The sequence below is a fragment of the Ovis canadensis genome, chromosome 4 (genome assembly GCF_042477335.2).
Source record: "Ovis canadensis isolate MfBH-ARS-UI-01 breed Bighorn chromosome 4, ARS-UI_OviCan_v2, whole genome shotgun sequence".
Classification (NCBI taxonomy): Eukaryota; Metazoa; Chordata; class Mammalia; order Artiodactyla; family Bovidae; genus Ovis; species Ovis canadensis.
Genome location: NC_091248.1, coordinates 80,144,958 through 80,163,429, shown reverse-complemented (window position 1 = coordinate 80,163,429; position 18,472 = coordinate 80,144,958). Strand labels below are relative to the sequence as shown.

Genomic DNA, 18,472 nt, shown 5'->3' with positions numbered 1-18,472 from the left:
TGTGTGTGCTCTGTGTGTGTGCTCTATGTGTGTGCTCTGTGTGTGCTGTGTGTGCTCTGTGTGTGTGCTCTGTGTGTGCACTGTGTGTGTGCTGTGTGCTCTGTGTGTGTGTGCTCTGTGTGTGTGTGTGCTGTGTGTACACACTCTGTGTGTGTGCTGTGTGCTGTGCGTGTGTGTGCTGTGTGTGTGCATGCTCTGTGTGTGCTGTGTGTGCTCTGTGTGTGTATGCTCTGTGTGTGTGCTCTGTGTGTGTGTGCTGTGTGTACACACTGTGTGTGTGCTGTGTGTGCTCTATGTGTGTGTGTGCTGTGTGTACACACTCTGTGTGTGTGCTGTGTGTGCTGTGTGTGTGTGTGTTCTGTGTGTGTATGCACTCGGTGTGTGTGCTCTGTGTGTGTGCTCTGTGTGTGCTCTGTGTGCTCTGTGTGTGTGTGCTCTGTGTGTGCTGTGTGTGCTCTGTGTGTGTGCTCTTTGTGTGCATGCTCTGTGTGTGTACTGTGTGTGTGTGTGCTCTGTGTGTACACACTGTGTGTGTGCTCTTTGTGTGCATGCTCTGTGTGTGTACTGTGTGTGTGTGTGCTCTGTGTGTACACACTGTGTGTGTGCTGTGTGCTGTGTGTGCTCTGTGTGTGTGTTCTGTGTGTACACTGTGTGTGTGCTGTGTGTGCTGTGTGTGTGTGTGTGCTGTGTGTGTGCATGCTCTGTGTGTGCTGTGTGCTGTGTGTGTGTGTGTTCTGTGTGTGTACGCACTCGGTGTGTGCTCTGTGTGTGTGTGCTCTGTGTGTGCGTGCTCTGTGTGTGTACTGTGTGTGTGTGCTCTGTGTGCTCTGTGTGTGTGTGCTGTGTGTACACACTGTGTGTGTGCTGTGTGTGCTCTGTGTGTGTGTGTTCTGTGTGTACACACTCTGTGTGTGTGCTATGTGTGCTGTGTGTGTGTGTGCTGTGTGTGTGCATGCTCTGTGTGTGCTGTGTGTGCTGTGTGTGTGTGTTCTGTGTGTGTACGCACTCAGTGTGTGTGCTCTGTGTGTGTGTGTGCTCTGTGTGTGTGCTCTGTGTGTGTGCTCTGTGTGTGTGTGTGCTCTGTGTGTGTATATACTCTGTGTGTATGCTCTGTGTGTGCTGTGTGTGCTCTGTGTGTGTGTGTGCTCTGTGTGTGTGTGCTGTGTGTGTATATACTCTGTGTGTATGCTCTGTGTGTGCTGTGTGTGTTCTGTGAGTGTGTGTGGGGAGGGGCTATGGATGCCCTCTCACCGTGGTTTTCACCCTCACAGGGTGCCCTGGGATGTGGGACAACATCACGTGTTGGAAGCCCGCCCACGTGGGTGAGATGGTCCTCGTCAGTTGCCCTGAACTCTTCCGAATCTTCAACCCAGACCAAGGTGGGTTTCCCCCAGGGGCTCTTCAGGCTATACTCGGTCCAGCCTGTTCCCCCAAGTCAGACCCCAGGCATTCCTGGGAGACAAGCACCAAAGACCAGGGGCACCCTGCAGGGAGGTGGTTCCCATTTCGGAGCTCTGTGCTGGTGAGATGAAATCAGGGACCCCCGTGCACAAAGGGACACAGAAGCACCCCTCACACACGGCAAGGCCCTGTAGAGGTGTGTCATCGTGGCAGGGCAAGGCTAGGCTCTCGGATGTGGGCTCCAGCACGTAACCCAGCTGGGGACCTTGAGCAGGGCAGTCACCCCTCTGTCCCCCCATTTCCTAGTCTATCAGATGGGAATGTGGAATGGTGACTGGGAGAATTTAAGTGGAAGATGCTGGTGGAAGTCCCTTAGCAGGACTGGGTGCAGCTTGATGGTCAGCCGTAAGTGTGAGCTGATGTTATCACCACGATCACTCATACAGAGAGGCCAGATGACTGCTCTCCATGGGGAGGGGCCTGAGGGGTAAAGGTTCCGAGGGATCTCTCCTTTGGATGTGAGTCTGGTGGGCTCTCCAGGCCTATTTCTGCCTTGGCAGAGACTCATGGACCCCAAAAGAAGGTTGGTGTCTGCTTTTAGTGGACATTGACACTGGGAGGCGCCTGGAGCCAGACTGGCCTTCTGCCCCAACTCTGTGGGTATCACAGGAAGCAGGGTGGCAAGCTGAGGGTTGCTGAGTTAGGCTGGGTAGAGGCTGATGGAGAGACTGGGCTCCAGGCAGATGATGTACTGAGAACCACGCATGGACCACCTAGTCCTGGGCTGGGGCCTTGGTTTAAGGAAGGAGGGTAGGGGCTCCTACAGGGGCTAGAGGCTCTGAGACACTTGTGTAGCCATGCATGAGTCCCTTGAGACCTGGTCCTCAGCTTCCTCCCTCACGTGCCTAAGGCCTCGGCCAGCGTCCATCTAGAATCAGAGAGGCTCCAAGCTGTGCTTCACTCTAGTGTCCTCTAGCCCATGTCAGAGGCAGAGGCAATTTTTTTCACACCTGAAGTCCAGCAACCTTGTTTCTGCCTGCAGAGGAGTCTGCTTGGAGGAGATGGTGCAGGGGGATAGAGGCAGTGTGTTGGGGATGCCCGGCCCCGCCTCTGGCTCCCCACCCAGGACTAGAGAAGGCAGGGTCTAGCTGTGCTGCCCCTATCTTGCCTCCCCGACTTTCTGTTGGGGCCCGTTGGCCATACCTCCTACCTCCAGAATCTCAGTCCAGGCCAGTCCAGCAGTTAAATTCTCCCATCCTGACAGTGGCATGAGGACTGGATGCAACCCAGAGTAGAACGGGAAGTGCTGAAAGGAAAGGCACAGTGTGAATGGTGGCTCGTCAAGCGGGGTGGCAGCCCAGTGATTCAGCCCCAATTTCTAATTCATTCCTATAGAAACCAATTAATCACTCCCTCCATTCACGTACTCCTTTCATTCAGTCATTTATTCAAAGTTGACAGGACAGCTACTCTGGGTCAGGTACCGTGGCAGGACTACTTTTCCACCACGCACAGAAAAGGTAAAATGAATCAGCAGTTAAAATAAAATTTTCTTAAGATACGCTTTCTTTCAGATTCTATGCCTCCTTCTGGCAGTTGCACAATGAATGTGTTATTTACACCTGCCTCTTAATGGTTCATTAAGGCAGGGCCTTTTAGCATCTCCATTCACAAAGTTAGACTTGACTTAAACACTTAGAAAGCTGAGAACCGCAGTTTTCCTTTTATTTCCTGGTTCCCAGGGGTGAGTCTCATGCTCATTATAATAGCTGCTGCTCTGCAACTGTTGGAGATGCAGGAACACCGTCTGGCTCCTCCTTTGGAATGCCTCTCTTTCTCAGTAACTGTGCCCTGTTCTTGCAGGATTGGTAGAAGTCTCTAGTAGAACAGTAGAATCCCAGCTTGTAGTTCTCAGGCCTCTGGGGCCTCAGCACAACTTCTCTTCAGAGTCTGGGAGTGGGAAGGAGGAGGGCACCATCAGCAGGGCTCAGAGAGCAGATTGACTTTAGCCAACCTTGCTCACCTCTGTGTTTTCTCTCTCTCGCTCTGTTTCAGTCTGGGAAACGGAAACCATCGGTAAGAGGAACCTTGGAGAGGACAGACTGCTGATCATCTGTCCATCCAGCAGGAGCCCAGCTGACTGTTAGGAGTGGGTGGGGGTGGACTGAGAGGTTCATCAGGGGCTGGGCTCATCCCTCCTTTCCCTCCCCTCCACCGTTGGCCTTCTGGAAGCTGGGGAGACACAGGGAGATGGAAGGTTGCAGCCCTGGTCTCAGGGTGCCCATGGGCTTGTTTGGGAAGATGGGACTCGCCTATAGAGGGGCAGCAAGCAAGGACACCTGTGTGCTTTGGCATGAGCTTCTGTACACATACAGGCCTGACTGTGTGTGTGAGCCCATGCCGATACTGACATCCCCAGGGCCACGGAGTTGGAATGTACGGCAGACTCTGGAGCAGAAGAGACCTAACAAGGCAAACTAATTAGTTTGACATGCAGGCAAACTAATGATGGTGTCAGGAAAGGCTTCCTGAAGGAGGTGACATGTCAGTTGGACCTTGAAAACACAGTTTGGAAAAGTAGAGGGAGATGGGGGTTCATTGCTGGCCGAGGATTCAGCCTAAAAAAGGTGGAGGTGGAAATGAAGAATTGGGAAAGAGAAAAATATATCTGAGGAGGAAATGTTTAGAGTTCTGGGGTTCCTTTGATGGGAGCGGTTTGTGGGCTGAGATGGAGGGTTGAACACCAAACAAAAAACCCGAGAGCAGGATCCATATTGCTATTCTATGTCCTTTTTCCTGAAAAGAGCCAGTTAATGAGCTTGTTTACAAAACAGAAATAGACTCAGAGATAGAAAGCAAACATGATTATCAGAGAGGATGGTGGAGGTAGAGGTAAATTAGGAGTTTTACACGAACATATATGCACTCTTTTATACGAGTTAGACAAACAACAAGGAAAGACAAAAAAGAGAAAGGGCCAGTCACCCTCTTCCAGTCCTCTCTCACTCCAGAGGCCCTCCCCTCCTCCCGACAATGTCTCATTTCCATACCCTGTCATCCAGAGGAGAGAACTGAGTCATGAGCCACCATTAGCATCATAGAAATACAAAGCAAATGAGATGGCCCTGGAAGGTACAGTGTGTGTGTGGCTGCTGTGTGCGATGCTTCCTCTTGGCCTTGACCCCACCTCCTCCTAGCCCCCCTTCTCTAGACTAGGGACCTTCCAGGGAGCAGAGTAAGCAGTGGATAGCTCTGGCAAGCTGATGGTCAAGTGTCCTGACTCATGTCCACGTCTGTTTTGCAGGAGAGTTCGGTTTTGCAGACAGTAAATCCTTGGATCTCTCAGGTAAGGGATGAGCTAAAATTGACCATGAGCTGGCTAGAGGGAGGACGTCTCACATGTGAGGTCACAGGGAGCTAACCTGTGAGCTTGGGGACCCCCTTCCAGGCGGGGCTATGCCCTCTGTGGCTCTGTGATCTTTGGTAGCTCACTTTCCTTCTCTGATGAAGTTGTGGGTTTTCTCCATGGAAATTTGCATGCAAGTGCTCAGACAGAACACCGTGCATATAATTTCAGGGAAGGACAGATCTCAGTAAACGAACTCCTGGATTAAATGGCCTGTGATAGCTTGGAGCTCCCACAAGTAGCCCAGTGGTTCTCATACTTTGTGATCACGGTCACCTGCATGCTAAGTCACTTCAGTCCTGTCTGACTCTTTGTGACCCCGTGGACTGTAGCCCACCAGGCTCTTCTGTCCATGGGATTCTCCAGGCAGAAATATTAGAGTGGGTTGCCATTCCCTTCTCCAGAACAGTCACCTAGTGGGCTTGTTAAAACAGATTCCTGAACCTCACCCCAAGAGTCTCTGATAGAGCAGTCTGGGTGGGGCCTGAGAATGTGCATTTTGGCCAGTCTCCCTGGTGATGCTAATGGGCCCGTCTAGGGAGGGCACCCACTTTGAGAACCTCTGCCCTAAGATTCTGTGCTTCTATGAAGTTGTTGGAGGAAAACAGCCTAGTGAAGTAGGCGCAGCCACTGCAGGGTGTTGGCATTCTGGAGAGTACTCCATCTTCCGGAGATTTCTATCAGAACAATAGACCAGCAGATTCATGGAATAGTTCTAAACAAAAAGGTTTATACTTTTCTGAGCCCACACTATATTTTGAAAAGGGTAAGAAGGAAAATAAAAGAAAGGAAATGGCTTGTATCTCCAGGATACTTTTTTTAAAAAAATGTTTTTCAGTGCAGCTTCCCTTTCCTCTTCCCAACACCCTGATGTGGGCAGAGCAGAGAGGAGGCCCAGGGAAGGCAAGGGCTTGGCCACTGCCATGATCCCCTAGGACGTGCAGCCTTTCTGAAAGAAGCGTTCAGAGGGACTTGGAAGGAGGGTGCCAATAGCAGCCTGAAACAGATTTGCTGGAAGGAAAAACCATTTGGCATCAAACTGTGGGACAGAAGTGACCTCGTCTCTCCTGGGCCTGCCAGACGTCCTCCTTGTCCTGGGTCACATACGACTCAGGATCTGAGCTGCAGTAAGAGACCAGTCTCCCTGCTCTGGGCAGAGCTCTCTTTATGGCAGGATCCCCCACCCTCTGGTGCTTCCCAAAGCCCCAGGAAGTGCATTTCTGACTCTTGGTTGAAAATAACTGGCCTTGGATCTTCCAACTCAATCAGCAGGACACGAGGTTGGAAAAGTGTTGGCGTCTCCTGTGTTGGCTGCTGCCTTTGTCCCTGTCCGAGCTCCCCAGAGATGGCCTTGGCCTCTGAGCAGGGGTTCTTCCAGCAGCATAGATGCTGGAGCCCCTTTTATGCAGATGTCTTTTGTTTATGATTTCCTGGCCCCTGAGTCCTGTGAAAGGAAGAGCCACCCCCAGGTGTCCTAACACACCAGGTAAACTCCCAGGAAGCCAGTCGGGGAACAGGGGTCAGTCTGGGGCCACACTCAGGGCCTGGGCTGGAGGCAAAGGGGGCTGTTGCCTTTTCCCTTCCCCTAGACATCATGGTTCACCCTTAGACAGTCAGAAGCAGAGAGGATAAAATGAGCAATCATTAAAGGCTAAAAGGCCCCAGGCAGGGTGAAAACCAGACTGGACTCCACTCTGCAGACAGCAAATGACTCCTGCCTCCTCTGGTGTCTACAAAATGGCCTTTAAAGTCAAGCTGAAGAAAATTAAAGTACATTAGTGATAGGAAACAGACTTCTAAACTTGAAAAGGCAGAAGTCTTCTTTTTTTTTTTTAAATGTGAATATGTATCTTAATAAGATCTGATGCTAGGTTAATGGAGGTCTGGTCCTTGTTAATTAAGCAAGCCTCATACCCCCTGGACACCACGGAAGCTCCTGGAAGGCCCAGAACTCCTGGTGAAAGCCTCACCTGGAGCTTCTCCAGATATGACGAGAGCTCCTGCCACACCACCCCCAAGGTGATTCCTGGGCCAGGAATCTGCATTTGTGATCCCAGGTTATTCTTGTGCTCTTCCAGGGCCTTCAGGAGGGGCTCAGGCCTTTTCCTAGAGGGAAAGAGGCTAGATTCATCCTGGCTCAATCCTCTCACTCCTTGTTTAGAGGTCAGCTTTCCCTGGGCCCCCCTGTACCCCATGTTCTTAGTATAAGGGCTAAGCAATTACTATTTTCACTCGGACACTGGAAGATCTCATGAACCTGCGGCTGCCATGCTTCTCAGATGGACATGTGGATTTCCAGGAATTGCTACTTAAGGAGTAATGGGCCATTAAGAATTTTAGACCCCCTCTTCCATCACTTCTGTGCCTCACCGCATTTTTGTTTTGCTGCAGACATGAGGGTGGTGAGCCGGAATTGCACGGAGGATGGGTGGTCGGAGCCATTCCCGCATTATTTCGATGCCTGTGGGTTTGAGGAGTATGAATATGAGACTGGGGACCAGGTGAGTATCTGCTGCCCTCCTGAAGGTGGAGGGATGGGGCCAAGGAGGCAGGTGGAAGCCTGTGTCCCCCAGGGGCCCCGACTCCTGATGGAACTGCAGAAACTTGAGTCCCCAGGCAGCATCCACGGGTGCCTGCCGTGGGGCCAGATGCACACAGGGCAGGACTTTGACTCACTCATTCTAGTCCGAGAAACAACTGTCTTGCTGCCTGAGTTCTTCCGGCCCCCACCACGTGTCCACCACCTCCCGGGTGGCTTTTCCAGATTCCTGCCTTTCTGTGGTCCAGCCATTGTAGGGTTAATGCAGGGCCCAGCAGGGGCCCCCCTGGATCCTCCTCCAGGCTAAAGGCTGGCTCTGTTCTGGCTGGTCAGTGCTCCTGCACTCTACCAGCATTTAGCTTCTGCGCAGTGCAGATGGACAGGAGGAGGAGGTGGCTCAGGGGTGATGGGCTTGGGGAGCTTGGGGTGGTGGAGGAACTGATGGCGGGGGGGAGGAGATGTGGTCAACTAGAGAAGAGGGGAAGGAGGAGCTGGGTAGCATGCCCAGAGGTGGGCAGGCCTGGCCTGGGAGGCTTGGTGCCCTCCCAAGGGGGCCGGGGGCAGGCCCCACATGGAGCCCTGTGCCTTGTGCTCCGCTCCAGGATTACTACTACCTGTCGGTGAAGGCCCTGTACACAGTCGGCTATAGCACGTCCCTCGTCACCCTCACCACCGCCATGGTCATCCTGTGTCGTTTCCGGTGAGGTTCCCGACAGCCGTCGAGTGATTGCAGCCCACCCCAGTACAGAGCCCTGGCTCTGTGCCTCCCACCCCCGCCTCCTGCCCCGGATGTCAGCCCTGGACGTCTCTTGAAAGAGACCTACAATAAGAGATAGGACCCCGGAGAGGACAGCTGACTTGTCCAGGGCCACACACAGCAAGGCAGACCAGGGGCAGTAGACCTATGCCCCTCGCATTATCGTCCTGGTCTGGCTGGAGAGAGTCACAGGAGGGAGCAGTATGGCCCCAGTAGTGGGGCAGGAGGTGGGAGCCTGGGAGTGAGTGCGGGTTTAGAGAGCTGGGAAGAAGGCGTGGTCTAGGTGGATGACCCCCTTGAGACAAAGCTGTGGAGTCAGCCCAAAGCAGACCCCAGGGTGGAGGGTGGAAGGCTGTGGGGCTCCTTACTTCAAGGCATCTGTCTTCCCCGCCTGTGGGCGTAGGAAGCTGCACTGCACCCGCAACTTCATCCACATGAACCTGTTCGTGTCGTTTATGCTGAGGGCCATCTCCGTCTTCATCAAAGACTGGATCCTCTATGCTGAGCAGGACAGCAATCACTGCTTTGTCTCCACTGTGAGTGCGCTGAGCCCCGCCACGATTGGTCCTCCTTGCAACACTCCCCTGTCCAGGTGTTTTCCTGCAGGTTGAGATGTTGGCCCCAGTGACCACAGAAACCCAGGAATGACCATGAGGTTACTAGCAGCCGGTGAGACCCCGGCTTGACATCACTTCCTGTTCCTTGGCCTGTGGGTATACTTGGCAGAGCAGTTAAGGCGGGTCAGGTGGAGATGTCAAGTCCCACTTGACTAAGGAGGGAACTTGGCTCAGAGAGAGGACTGGCCTGGTCACTGGTGCTTTAGCCCAAGATGGAGCCAAGGGGCTGATTGACTGGGGTTCCCTCCATACCACCTACCCAGTTCTGATAGCTTTGGAAGTAAGCAGAAAAGAGAACAGCTCAGAGCACAACGCCTTGACCTGAGAGGGCACACTTGGAGGCGGGTGTCTATGAGACAATGGGGCAAGGGTATCCCATTTACCCATGTGGTATCTGAACCCTTTATTGTACCAAGGAGGCTCCTTCCTCTTTATTCTCTTTATTCTCCTCTTCTGTGGGGGGCTGGGGAAGGGGCAGAAAGTGGGGGAGAGTGAGCCTGGGGAGAAGAGAGGGTTCTGTGTGCACCCCCTGACCCCACCCCAACCCCATCCTTTTCTTACATATGCAGAGCTGCCTCCATGGGCAACTTTGATTCAGACTCATAGGATGCTGCAATTTTAGACTCTGAATCCAGGAATGTTGAGTCTTTCAGACCCAAGGGGTGTTTAAGCTGGAGATGCCTAAGCTAAGAGCCCTCAGGATTCCCCATGGTCCTGTTGGGCTGGATTTTCAAGGTTTGTTGGGGGCTTGCACCTCCCTCCTCTTCCCCACTCACCCTGTAGGTGGAATGCAAGGCTGTGATGGTTTTCTTCCACTACTGCGTCGTATCCAACTACTTCTGGCTGTTCATCGAGGGCCTGTATCTCTTCACCCTGCTGGTGGAGACCTTCTTCCCCGAGAGGAGATATTTCTACTGGTACATCATCATTGGCTGGGGTAGGTCTCTGACTGTGGCCTGGACAGGTTCAGGCCCCACGAGCAGGATGTCATTCGTCCCGCCATCCGGGAGTATTAGTCAGAGGAGGGAGGCTAGGGAGGTGCTGCCCTGCCTCACAGCTATGGCATACTGCTGGATCTTGGATACTTTCTTGCTCTTCTCCTTGTAGAAAGCCTGCCGGCTGAGGGAGGGGATATGCTCAGCGAGGCAAGATAGCCCAGGGTCTGAGGGAGACATGGACCCCCAGAAGGCCTGGGTATGAGGGACAGTTAGGGTCCCCAGGACACCAGGTCTGAGAAGGAGATATGCCCCATGGACCAGAACCCCATGTCTGAGGGGTCCATTGGCCCCTAGAAGCCCCAGGTCTGAGGGGGATACTGGGACTATTAGTTTTCCTATTATCATGGGGCTCCTTTTCTTTGTATCCAGGGACACCGACTGTGTGTGTGTCTGTGTGGGCTATGCTGAGGCTCTACTTCGATGACACAGGGTGAGTACATGCTCGAGAGCCAGGGCCGGAGCCCCAGGTAGGCTGTCAGTTAACGCCCTGAACTTCATGTTGACTGTCTCAGACAAACTGTCTGACGCCGGGCCTGGCTACACCACCAGCCCTGAGCACTGACTATGCCGTGAACCCGCTGTGGCTGGACGCACCCTGCCACATCTCAACTGGGACCCAGTGAGGGAGTGCACAAGGTTTCAGAGCCCTACTCTGCCTCTGGGCTCAGCTCTGAGTGACTGCTCTCCTTTCAGGGAGGAGGGGGGAACGTCGAGGCTGAGACAGCATCCCCAAGAACCTGAGGTCTCAAGGGGGAACGTGGCCCTTGCCCAGGAGCCCAGCAGTGCCCTGACTCCTGGCTCCAGTTGCTGCCTTGACAGTGGAGCAGAAGAGAGCGCCAAAGCGCTGGGACCAGGACTGGGCTTGGGGGTACAGTCCATCAGCTCTCCTTCCAGCCAGCCCCGCTCCAGAGCCACAGGGGAAGAAGTGCCACCCCATTTTCTTGCAGGGCTCCTGGCTCCCAAGCATCATCTCTCTTTTTTCTGTCTGTCTTACAGCTGCTGGGATATGAATGACAACACGGCTCTGTGGTGGGTGATCAAAGGTCCTGTAGTTGGCTCCATAATGGTGAGTGTGCTTGGGACAAGAAGCAGGAGAGAGAGAGCGGTCTGGGCTGAAAGGTCTGGGAGAGGAGAAATAAAGTGGTCACCACACAAACCAACCTCCTTTTTCACGGCTGTGTTATGTTCTGCCACATGGATGTGCAAGTTATTTAGCTATTTCACTAGTGTTGGGCATTTGTCTATATTCCATTTTACCTCATTATGGAAGATGCTATTATGAAGAGTTCTCTGCATAGTTTTGAGAATGTGTGAATATTTCTTTAGAATTAATCCCTAGAAGTAGAATTGCCAGGTCAAAAAGGGTATCCCATATCATTGTCTGCACTTGTAATTTCAATCATTTAAATTTTTGCACAGCTTTGTGGGAGATAATGTAGCTCATTGTTTTAATTTTTCCACATTGCTTGTGCAGCAAAGCAATTTTTTTGACACATTTATTGACAATTTGCCTTTTTTCTGGTTACTGTCTGTTTATTTCTTTGCTCATTTTTTCTAGCCCAGTTGTTATCTTTCTTACTGTTTGATAGATAGTAATGCTTCGTTTGTTACGCATATTGTAAATATAATGCCAACATTGCATGGTTTTATACAGTCAGACCACCAGGCCTTTTCATCATGAATTCTGAGGCTTATTTCTTGTTTCTGGAAGTCTTTCCCAACCGGAGAATATAAAAGTAATCTTAATTGGTTTATAACGATTTTATAAATTGGATTATTACATGTATGATGGGCTTCCCTGGTGGCTCAGATGGTAAAGAATCTGCCTGCCTATGCTGGAGACCTGGGTTCGATTCCTAGCTTGGGAAGATCCCCTGGAGGAGGGCACAGCAACCCACTCCAGTATTCTTGCCTGGAGAATTCCATAGACAGAGGAGCCTGGCGGACTACAGTCCATGAGATCACAAAGAGTCGGACACAACTGAGTCACTAACACTTCCACTTTCATTCCATGTATGTCTTTAATCCATCTGAAATTTTATTTCTCTGATCTGAAATGATATCTAATCTTATCAAGTTGTTTTTTTTTCCCCCCAATGGATAGACATCCCACCCTCTAAATATTTTTATTGAATAGGTCATCCTTTCTCCATTATGTAGAAATGGAAATTTATTATAAACACTCAATGAAGTCTACTTGTGTTTAGCTGCGGACTTCCTGCTCCATGTTACTAATCTATTCAGCTATTCTTGTGGCGAGTACCCCGTAGTGCTGGTTACCATAATCTGGCCGCATGCTTTGATATCTGCTGTGGCTAATATTCTTTCATTATTTTTTCCCTTCAGAATTTTCTTGCACATTTACTTTTTCACATGGACTTGCACATGTGTTAAGTTGAAGGAAAAAGACTGGTTGAAATTTTTTATAGGAACGCCACTGAATTTATGAGCAAATTTGGAGGAGAAGTGGTTTTCTTAAAACACTAAGTCTTCCTTTCCAAGAATATGGCATGATTCTCTATTTATTTAGTCTTTCTCACAGAGTCATTCTGTATAGTGTTTTTAAGTTGTCTTGATAAGTTTACCTTTATGGTGTCTTTCAGGTTGGGCTCGTATGTAGGAATTATTCTTTTGTTGTATTTTCTAGTGGGTGTATTTGTGCTGGTGTTTAGGAAACCTACTAGTTTTTGTGTACTTTTTTCCTTTCTTGGTTACCTTTGAAGCTCTTTTATTGGTTCTTATCCCTTTTCAGTTGGTTCTCATGGAAAATTATATAACCTATAAATGAAAATATTTTTCTCCTTCATTTCCAGTATGTATACTGTTTATTCCTTGGTTTTGTTGAGGATGATGTTTGCTACAGTTTTGGGCAGCTACCCTTCACTGAATTAGGAAAGTTTCTATTTCTGACTTGTTTCACTGTGTAGTTTTTAAAATAAGGAATAGATGTCAACTTTTATCAACTGTGTTTTGGAGACATTAATTGCTCATCCCTTTAGTGATGAACATTGATAATATTCCAGTTTACCTTCATGATGAACAATGCTGCTGTGGATATATTTGTGCATACCCTTGAGTATGTATGAACGTGTCTTTAGAATATATCTCCAGGAGTAGAATTTCTGGGACAAAGGATATATACATTTAATATTTTCTTGGACATCAAATTGCCCTCCACATGTGGACTATTAAAGTGCTCATTTCTCATGTTTTCATTGGTGTTTTGATTACTCAACTATTCACCAATCTTATGGGGATAAAGATAGCTCATTGTTTTAATCTGTTAATGTAACAAATATTGGGCTTCCCTGATGGCTAAGTGGTAAAGAATCTGCCTGCCAGTGCAGGAGATGTGGGTTCAGTCCCTGGGTTGGGAAGATCCCCTGGAGAAGGAAATGGCAACCCACTCCAGTATTCTTGTCTGGGAAACTCCGTGGACAGAGGAGCCTGGCAGGCTCCGTTGGATGGCAAAGAGTCAGACTTGACTTAGTGACTAAACAGCAACAACAAATGTTACTGGATTTTTTTTTTCCCTCTTGGCATAAAACCTTTATTGCCCTGATCTGTTTGTCCTTTTAATGCACTGCTAAATTTTTCGTGTGTTAATATTCAGTTTATAGCTTTTGCATTGTTCTTTGTATGTTCTCTGGTTTTAGACATGTGCCTGATCATGTGTGTGAGCATGGTTTCTGCCCTTGTCTGGGTATAGCAGGGTTTTGTTCACCTCATAGGTAATTTGGGAGGTTTTCTTTTTATTTGCTTTTAAATAATGATATAGCATATAAATTCCATCTTTCCTAAAGGTCTTATGAAACTGGCTGGTCAAATGATCTGGGCTGGTGCCTTTTAATACACACATCTTTGATTATTTTTAAATTTTTCCTGAGGTCATTGTGCTGTTCTGATTTCTACATCTTGATTTGACTTGATTAATTTATATTTTACCATGTCTGATCTTTTTCCTTGTGATGATTCAAAATACTCTACACATCTGTTGTCTTGTCCTCTTTCTCATCCTTTAATTTGTTTAATTGCATTTTCTCTTTTTGGAGGGACTAACGTATGCAGTTAACAGTATTAACTGTGCTAAATTCCAAGTGCTGATTAGACACTGGGCATGTAGTAGAAGGCAAAACTGACAAAAACTGCCCTCCAGGAAGGCCCTTTATCGTTCTGCTTGATCTGTGAAAGCAAAACAAAACCAAAAAAATTTACATTCATTGATTATCTACTTTTTTCATATTTCTTTAATGAATTTTTATCTTTAACTTCCTTCTTTAAAGGAAGTAGAAATTTAATTTATGGTACTCTTTCCCTAACTTTTGATTTAAATGCTTAATTATTTTATTTTATATTATTATTTATATTATTTATTATTATTATTTATATTATATTATTTATGTTATTTTATTTTCACTTATCTTTTAATAAGTTAGTGTTTCCTTGAGCCCGGCTTCACTTCAGCCAGGCGTTGCTGTGTGGTCCCCATTGTTAAGTGTGTGTTAGTCTCTCAATCATGTCCGACTCTCCGCAATCCCTTGAACTATAGCCGGCCAGCCTCTTCTGTCCATGGGGATTTTCCAGGCAAGAATACTGGAGCGGGTTGCCATTGCTTTCTCCAGGGGATCTTCCCACCCCAGAGATGGAACCCAGGTCTCCCACATTCCTTACCATCTGAGCCACCAGGGAAGCCCATTGTCTCTATTTATTTACTCCCCTCCTGCCTTGTCTTTATTTACTTACTCCCCTCCCTCCTGCTTTCTCACCATCCACACAGCTTCCTACTTTGTTTAGAGAGCTTTTGTCCCTGACCTCTGAAGGTAAATGCTATTGCCATTCAAAGGCAGTCCTTTAATTAATAATCCTTATTGCTCTCCATTCTGGTTCTCCGTATTCAGTGACTCTGAACTTGGAGTTTCTCCAGAGGACAGCTCTCACCTCTGCAATAGCCTCTTCTCTGTTTTGCATGGCTGTTTTTCCATCACCCTGACGCTGTTTGTTCCGTCTTTTCCAGAAATTGCTCGCTTTTCCGGCTCACGCATGACAGCTCTTGCTATTTCTCAGTACTCTCCTGGGATTCTTTTTATCCCTCTCTCCTGTGGCTTCAGCGACATGGAGGGCGGCTGGGGAGGGAATGAGTGTTCCCGTGCTGCCATCTTACGTGTGCTTACAATGCTGCCATTTAAGTCTGGATGGGATCTTGACTGACGGGAAGAGGGCCTTGTTGAGGGAGTAACAGCCAGCGTAGTGGCAGGGGTGTGGAAAGTCTTTGCTCAGAACCGTTTTCACTGCTGTTTCTTTGCTCCTCAGGTTAACTTTGTGCTGTTCATTGGCATCATTGTCATCCTTGTGCAGAAACTTCAGTCTCCAGACATGGGAGGCAACGAGTCCAGCATCTACTTGTAAGTACCACTGGGTGAATGCCATGGTTAAATTCCAACAGCTCGGTGGGGCCTGCACTCAGGACACAGGAGGAGAAGGCCTGGGCATCACTAATTGGGTACCCTACATGGGCATTGGCAGGACTTCTTTTGGATTAAAGTGACTTGAAAATATAGTTGCCCATCTATCCTTCAGCCAACCCAGGAGCACCTAATCCACATAGTGACAACATGGAAACGAGAGAGAAAAAGATGGACAGATCTGTGTCTTGCTAGGAAAATCAAGATGGAAAAGGCAGATTCCTTAAGGTAGTTAGGGTGGGTCTTGGTGGATTGAAATTGTAGTTCTTTTGGGGATCTTGGTTCTCAGGGGAGCTCATGACTGCTGCTGGATACAGTGTTGCCTGAAGTCCCCATTCCCAGGCCAGTGGGTACAAGTTGCTCAGTCCCCACTAGTGAGTGAGTTGGGGAGACAGTCTCCCTGGTCTGAGTACTGGAAGAGAAATTCTCTTTGCACCTTCTCTTGGGGCAACTCTACTTCTAGGTCTGGTCATCTTCCTGAAACTCCCTCCTCCCTGGGCAGAGGGACATCTAACATGTTTGGGGTTAATGGTGTTCGGGGGCAACCTCTTACCACTGAGTGTCGGGTTTCTCCACTTCCACAGCCATTGGGTTTGTTTCTTCCCAGTGTGCAGCCAGGTCCCTAATAGCTTATCCCTGCTAGCTCTGTCCCACCCCTGTCCTAGCCCTCCACCTATGCTGAATCAGACCAAGCACCTTCCATCTCACCCTTCTTGCCTTGTAATCATGACCAGCTTGGTGTATGGGCTGTGGGGGCACTTCTGATGCTGGGGAGGCAGTTTGGTCCCCTGTGGTTGGCTGGAGGGGCCAGAGAGGGACAAACTGAGAACAACCTGTGAGGTGGAAGCCTCTGTGTTGCTTCCTCAGTTTGAGAAGAGAACAGGTTAGAAAGAACTTTGTCAGAGACCCCAGCCTGGGGTTCAGAACCTTGATAGCTGCCCAGAGGACAAGTGGGACAGCAGAGAGACTCCAACAGATGGTCCCCCCACCCAGCCATTCTCCTGGAGAGAAGGAGAGGCAGGAATGCTTGGGAACCAGCCCCGGATCCTTCTCTCAGCCTCCTTGAGACTTCCCTGGGTCGGTGGAGCTTGTCCTTGGTCCCCGCAGTCAGTCTGGCACCTCTTCCGTGGCAGCCCTTCCCTGGGAGTGGGGATCAGTGCAGGGCCTGGCTTGGTCAGGCGCTTGTTTTCCCTGCATTTAGGATGATTACACTGACCACTGCTCCTCTCCTTTTTCTGGCTATCCATTTACTGTCTTTTATTTTTTCATGTTTTTGTGAACATTTACCAGCCTTTGCTTATATGTGCGTGTTACATAGCACATAAAATTGTTCATCCATATAAAGTCCCCTGCACTGAGGGACTGCAGGGGCCAGCTCTCTGCAGATAACTGACCTGGAAAGATCATTCCTGCCTTTGTCTCCTGGAGCCACAAAACAGGGCCCTGCTGCTCCCCCTACCTTCTTGTCCAGCGTCAGAGACCACATCCTTGTATCTGGCTTGTTTCTCCCACTTGAGGGTGGTTTTCCTCCTGCATTAGCAGTTAGTTATCTCAAATGTCCTCTGAAGCTGGCAGGTAGCTAACTAAGTCAGCGTCTTCTCTCCTTTGAGCTCTAAGCAACCTTGGCTCCCCTCCCCACCCCCCCCACCCCCCCCCCCGCCTCCCTGCCACTTTGATTCCTAGTAGGATCTATTTCTTCTTCTGAGGTCCCTGGGACTTGTCCTCCTGGGACCCCCCCTGGCCTCCTCTCTGTCTGTGCAGGGACACACAGGGACTCAGCCGCAGCCTGAGTAAGGACACTCTGCTGACCCCAGAACATTCTTTACCAGCTTAGACATCTTTCCCCAGGCTGCAAGAAACCCAGAGTGCAGAGGGAGGGAAGTGTGGGGGCAGGGATTTGAAGGTGTATTGTAGACTAGGAGCTGTAGAGTCCTATAAGACCTTCCGAATGCGTAGATCAGAACTGTCTATAATTAACACAGGGTTTATACATTTAAGTAAAAGTGCTTAAAGAACCAGCTGCAAGCATACCTCGTTTTATTGTGCCTCACTTTACTGTGCTTCACAGATACTGCCTTTATTACAGATTAAAGGCCTTTGGCAACCTGGGTCTGTGTTGAGCAAGTCTGTCGGCCCCATCTTTCCAATAGCATTTTCTTACTTGGTGTCTCTGTGTTATATTTTGGTAATGCTCACAATATTTCAAGCTTTTTTTTAAAAATTATATTTGTTGTGGTGATCAGTGATCTTTGTTACTGCTGTGATTCACGGGAGGTTCAGATCACTAGTGTTTTTTAGCAATAAGATGTTTTTAAATTAAGGAATGTACATTTTCTTAGACATTTTGCCATTGCACACTTAACAGGCTATAGGATAATGTAAACATAACCTTTATATGCACTGGGAAGCCACAAAATTGATGTGACTTTATTACAATATTCTCTTCATTGCAGTGGTCTGAACTGAACTCACAATATCTCAGGGGTATGCCTATAGTTGGTTTGCTCTTATTGTGTCAAAAATCCCCTTGAAATCTCGGCAAATTCTTTTAAATTTTTTTAGAGACATCTAAGCTTGAGCTCATCTCAAGCCCCAAAGATTAAACCTCAGGAGGATGTGGTTTGTAAGCCAGGTGGGAGGGCTGACACAAGACAACGGGGATCAGTTTTAAGTGCAGCTACATGTTTGAGTGTTGCCAGGGTCAAGGAGACGCTATTGGTGAATGTAAGGGGTAATCAAAGCAGCCATGCTGCCAAGCATTTAAAAACACTTGCCATTCATTTAATGCCAACAAATCTGGATTAAATATAATCCCCATTTTACAGCTGAGGGAACTAGTTATCAATGAAGTGGGATGAATCCAGTGGGAAAGAATGAAGCCGTAGTTACAGTGCAGGCAGGCAGGCCCTTGACTCCGAGCTTGCTTGCACCATCATTCCTCCCCTCAAGGAATTTATAGGCAAGATGATAATATTAAACAAGGCTTCCTGGAAGAAAAGGCCGCAGTGGGTTCCAGCCTTGTACACAACTGCCCTACCTGGAGTGCTTTGAGCTGGGAGGTGTCTACTGCTGGGTGGGGAGAGGAGGGAACAATGGGGGAATTCAAAAAGGGGCAGGATGTGATGGGAGAGGGAGATTTCAGAGCTGTGTCTGAATCCCCTTGGTCAGCAGAGTTCTGTGTTGGGCTGAGATCCTTTCAGATCTGCCCACAACAATTTTTTGGTTTTTCCCTCTGTTCCCAGAACAAATTTAAGCCTGGGAGTCCCCAGGAGAGACCGAGAGGACCTCCTGC

At 49.0% G+C, this 18,472-nt stretch overlaps 1 protein-coding gene across 5 annotated transcripts in view; it reads left to right on the top strand.

The window, feature by feature from the left end:
• ADCYAP1R1 (ADCYAP receptor type I) overlaps positions 1-18,472 on the top strand; it is a 61,007-nt gene that overhangs the window by 28,179 nt on the left and 14,356 nt on the right. For 3 of the 5 annotated variants that reach the window (XM_069586712.1, XM_069586713.1, XM_069586709.1), the window contains exons 4-13: positions 1,272-1,379; positions 3,457-3,477; positions 4,706-4,747; positions 7,199-7,308; positions 7,949-8,046; positions 8,507-8,639; positions 9,504-9,657; positions 10,088-10,148; positions 10,715-10,784; positions 15,029-15,120. In XM_069586712.1, the coding sequence (XP_069442813.1) occupies positions 1,272-1,379; positions 3,457-3,477; positions 4,706-4,747; positions 7,199-7,308; positions 7,949-8,046; positions 8,507-8,639; positions 9,504-9,657; positions 10,088-10,148; positions 10,715-10,784; positions 15,029-15,120 (889 nt within the window). The remainder of the gene's footprint in view (positions 1-1,271; positions 1,380-3,456; positions 3,478-4,705; positions 4,748-7,198; positions 7,309-7,948; positions 8,047-8,506; positions 8,640-9,503; positions 9,658-10,087; positions 10,149-10,714; positions 10,785-15,028; positions 15,121-18,472) is intronic. The other 2 variants (XM_069586714.1, XM_069586711.1) reach the window with 1 other exon arrangement.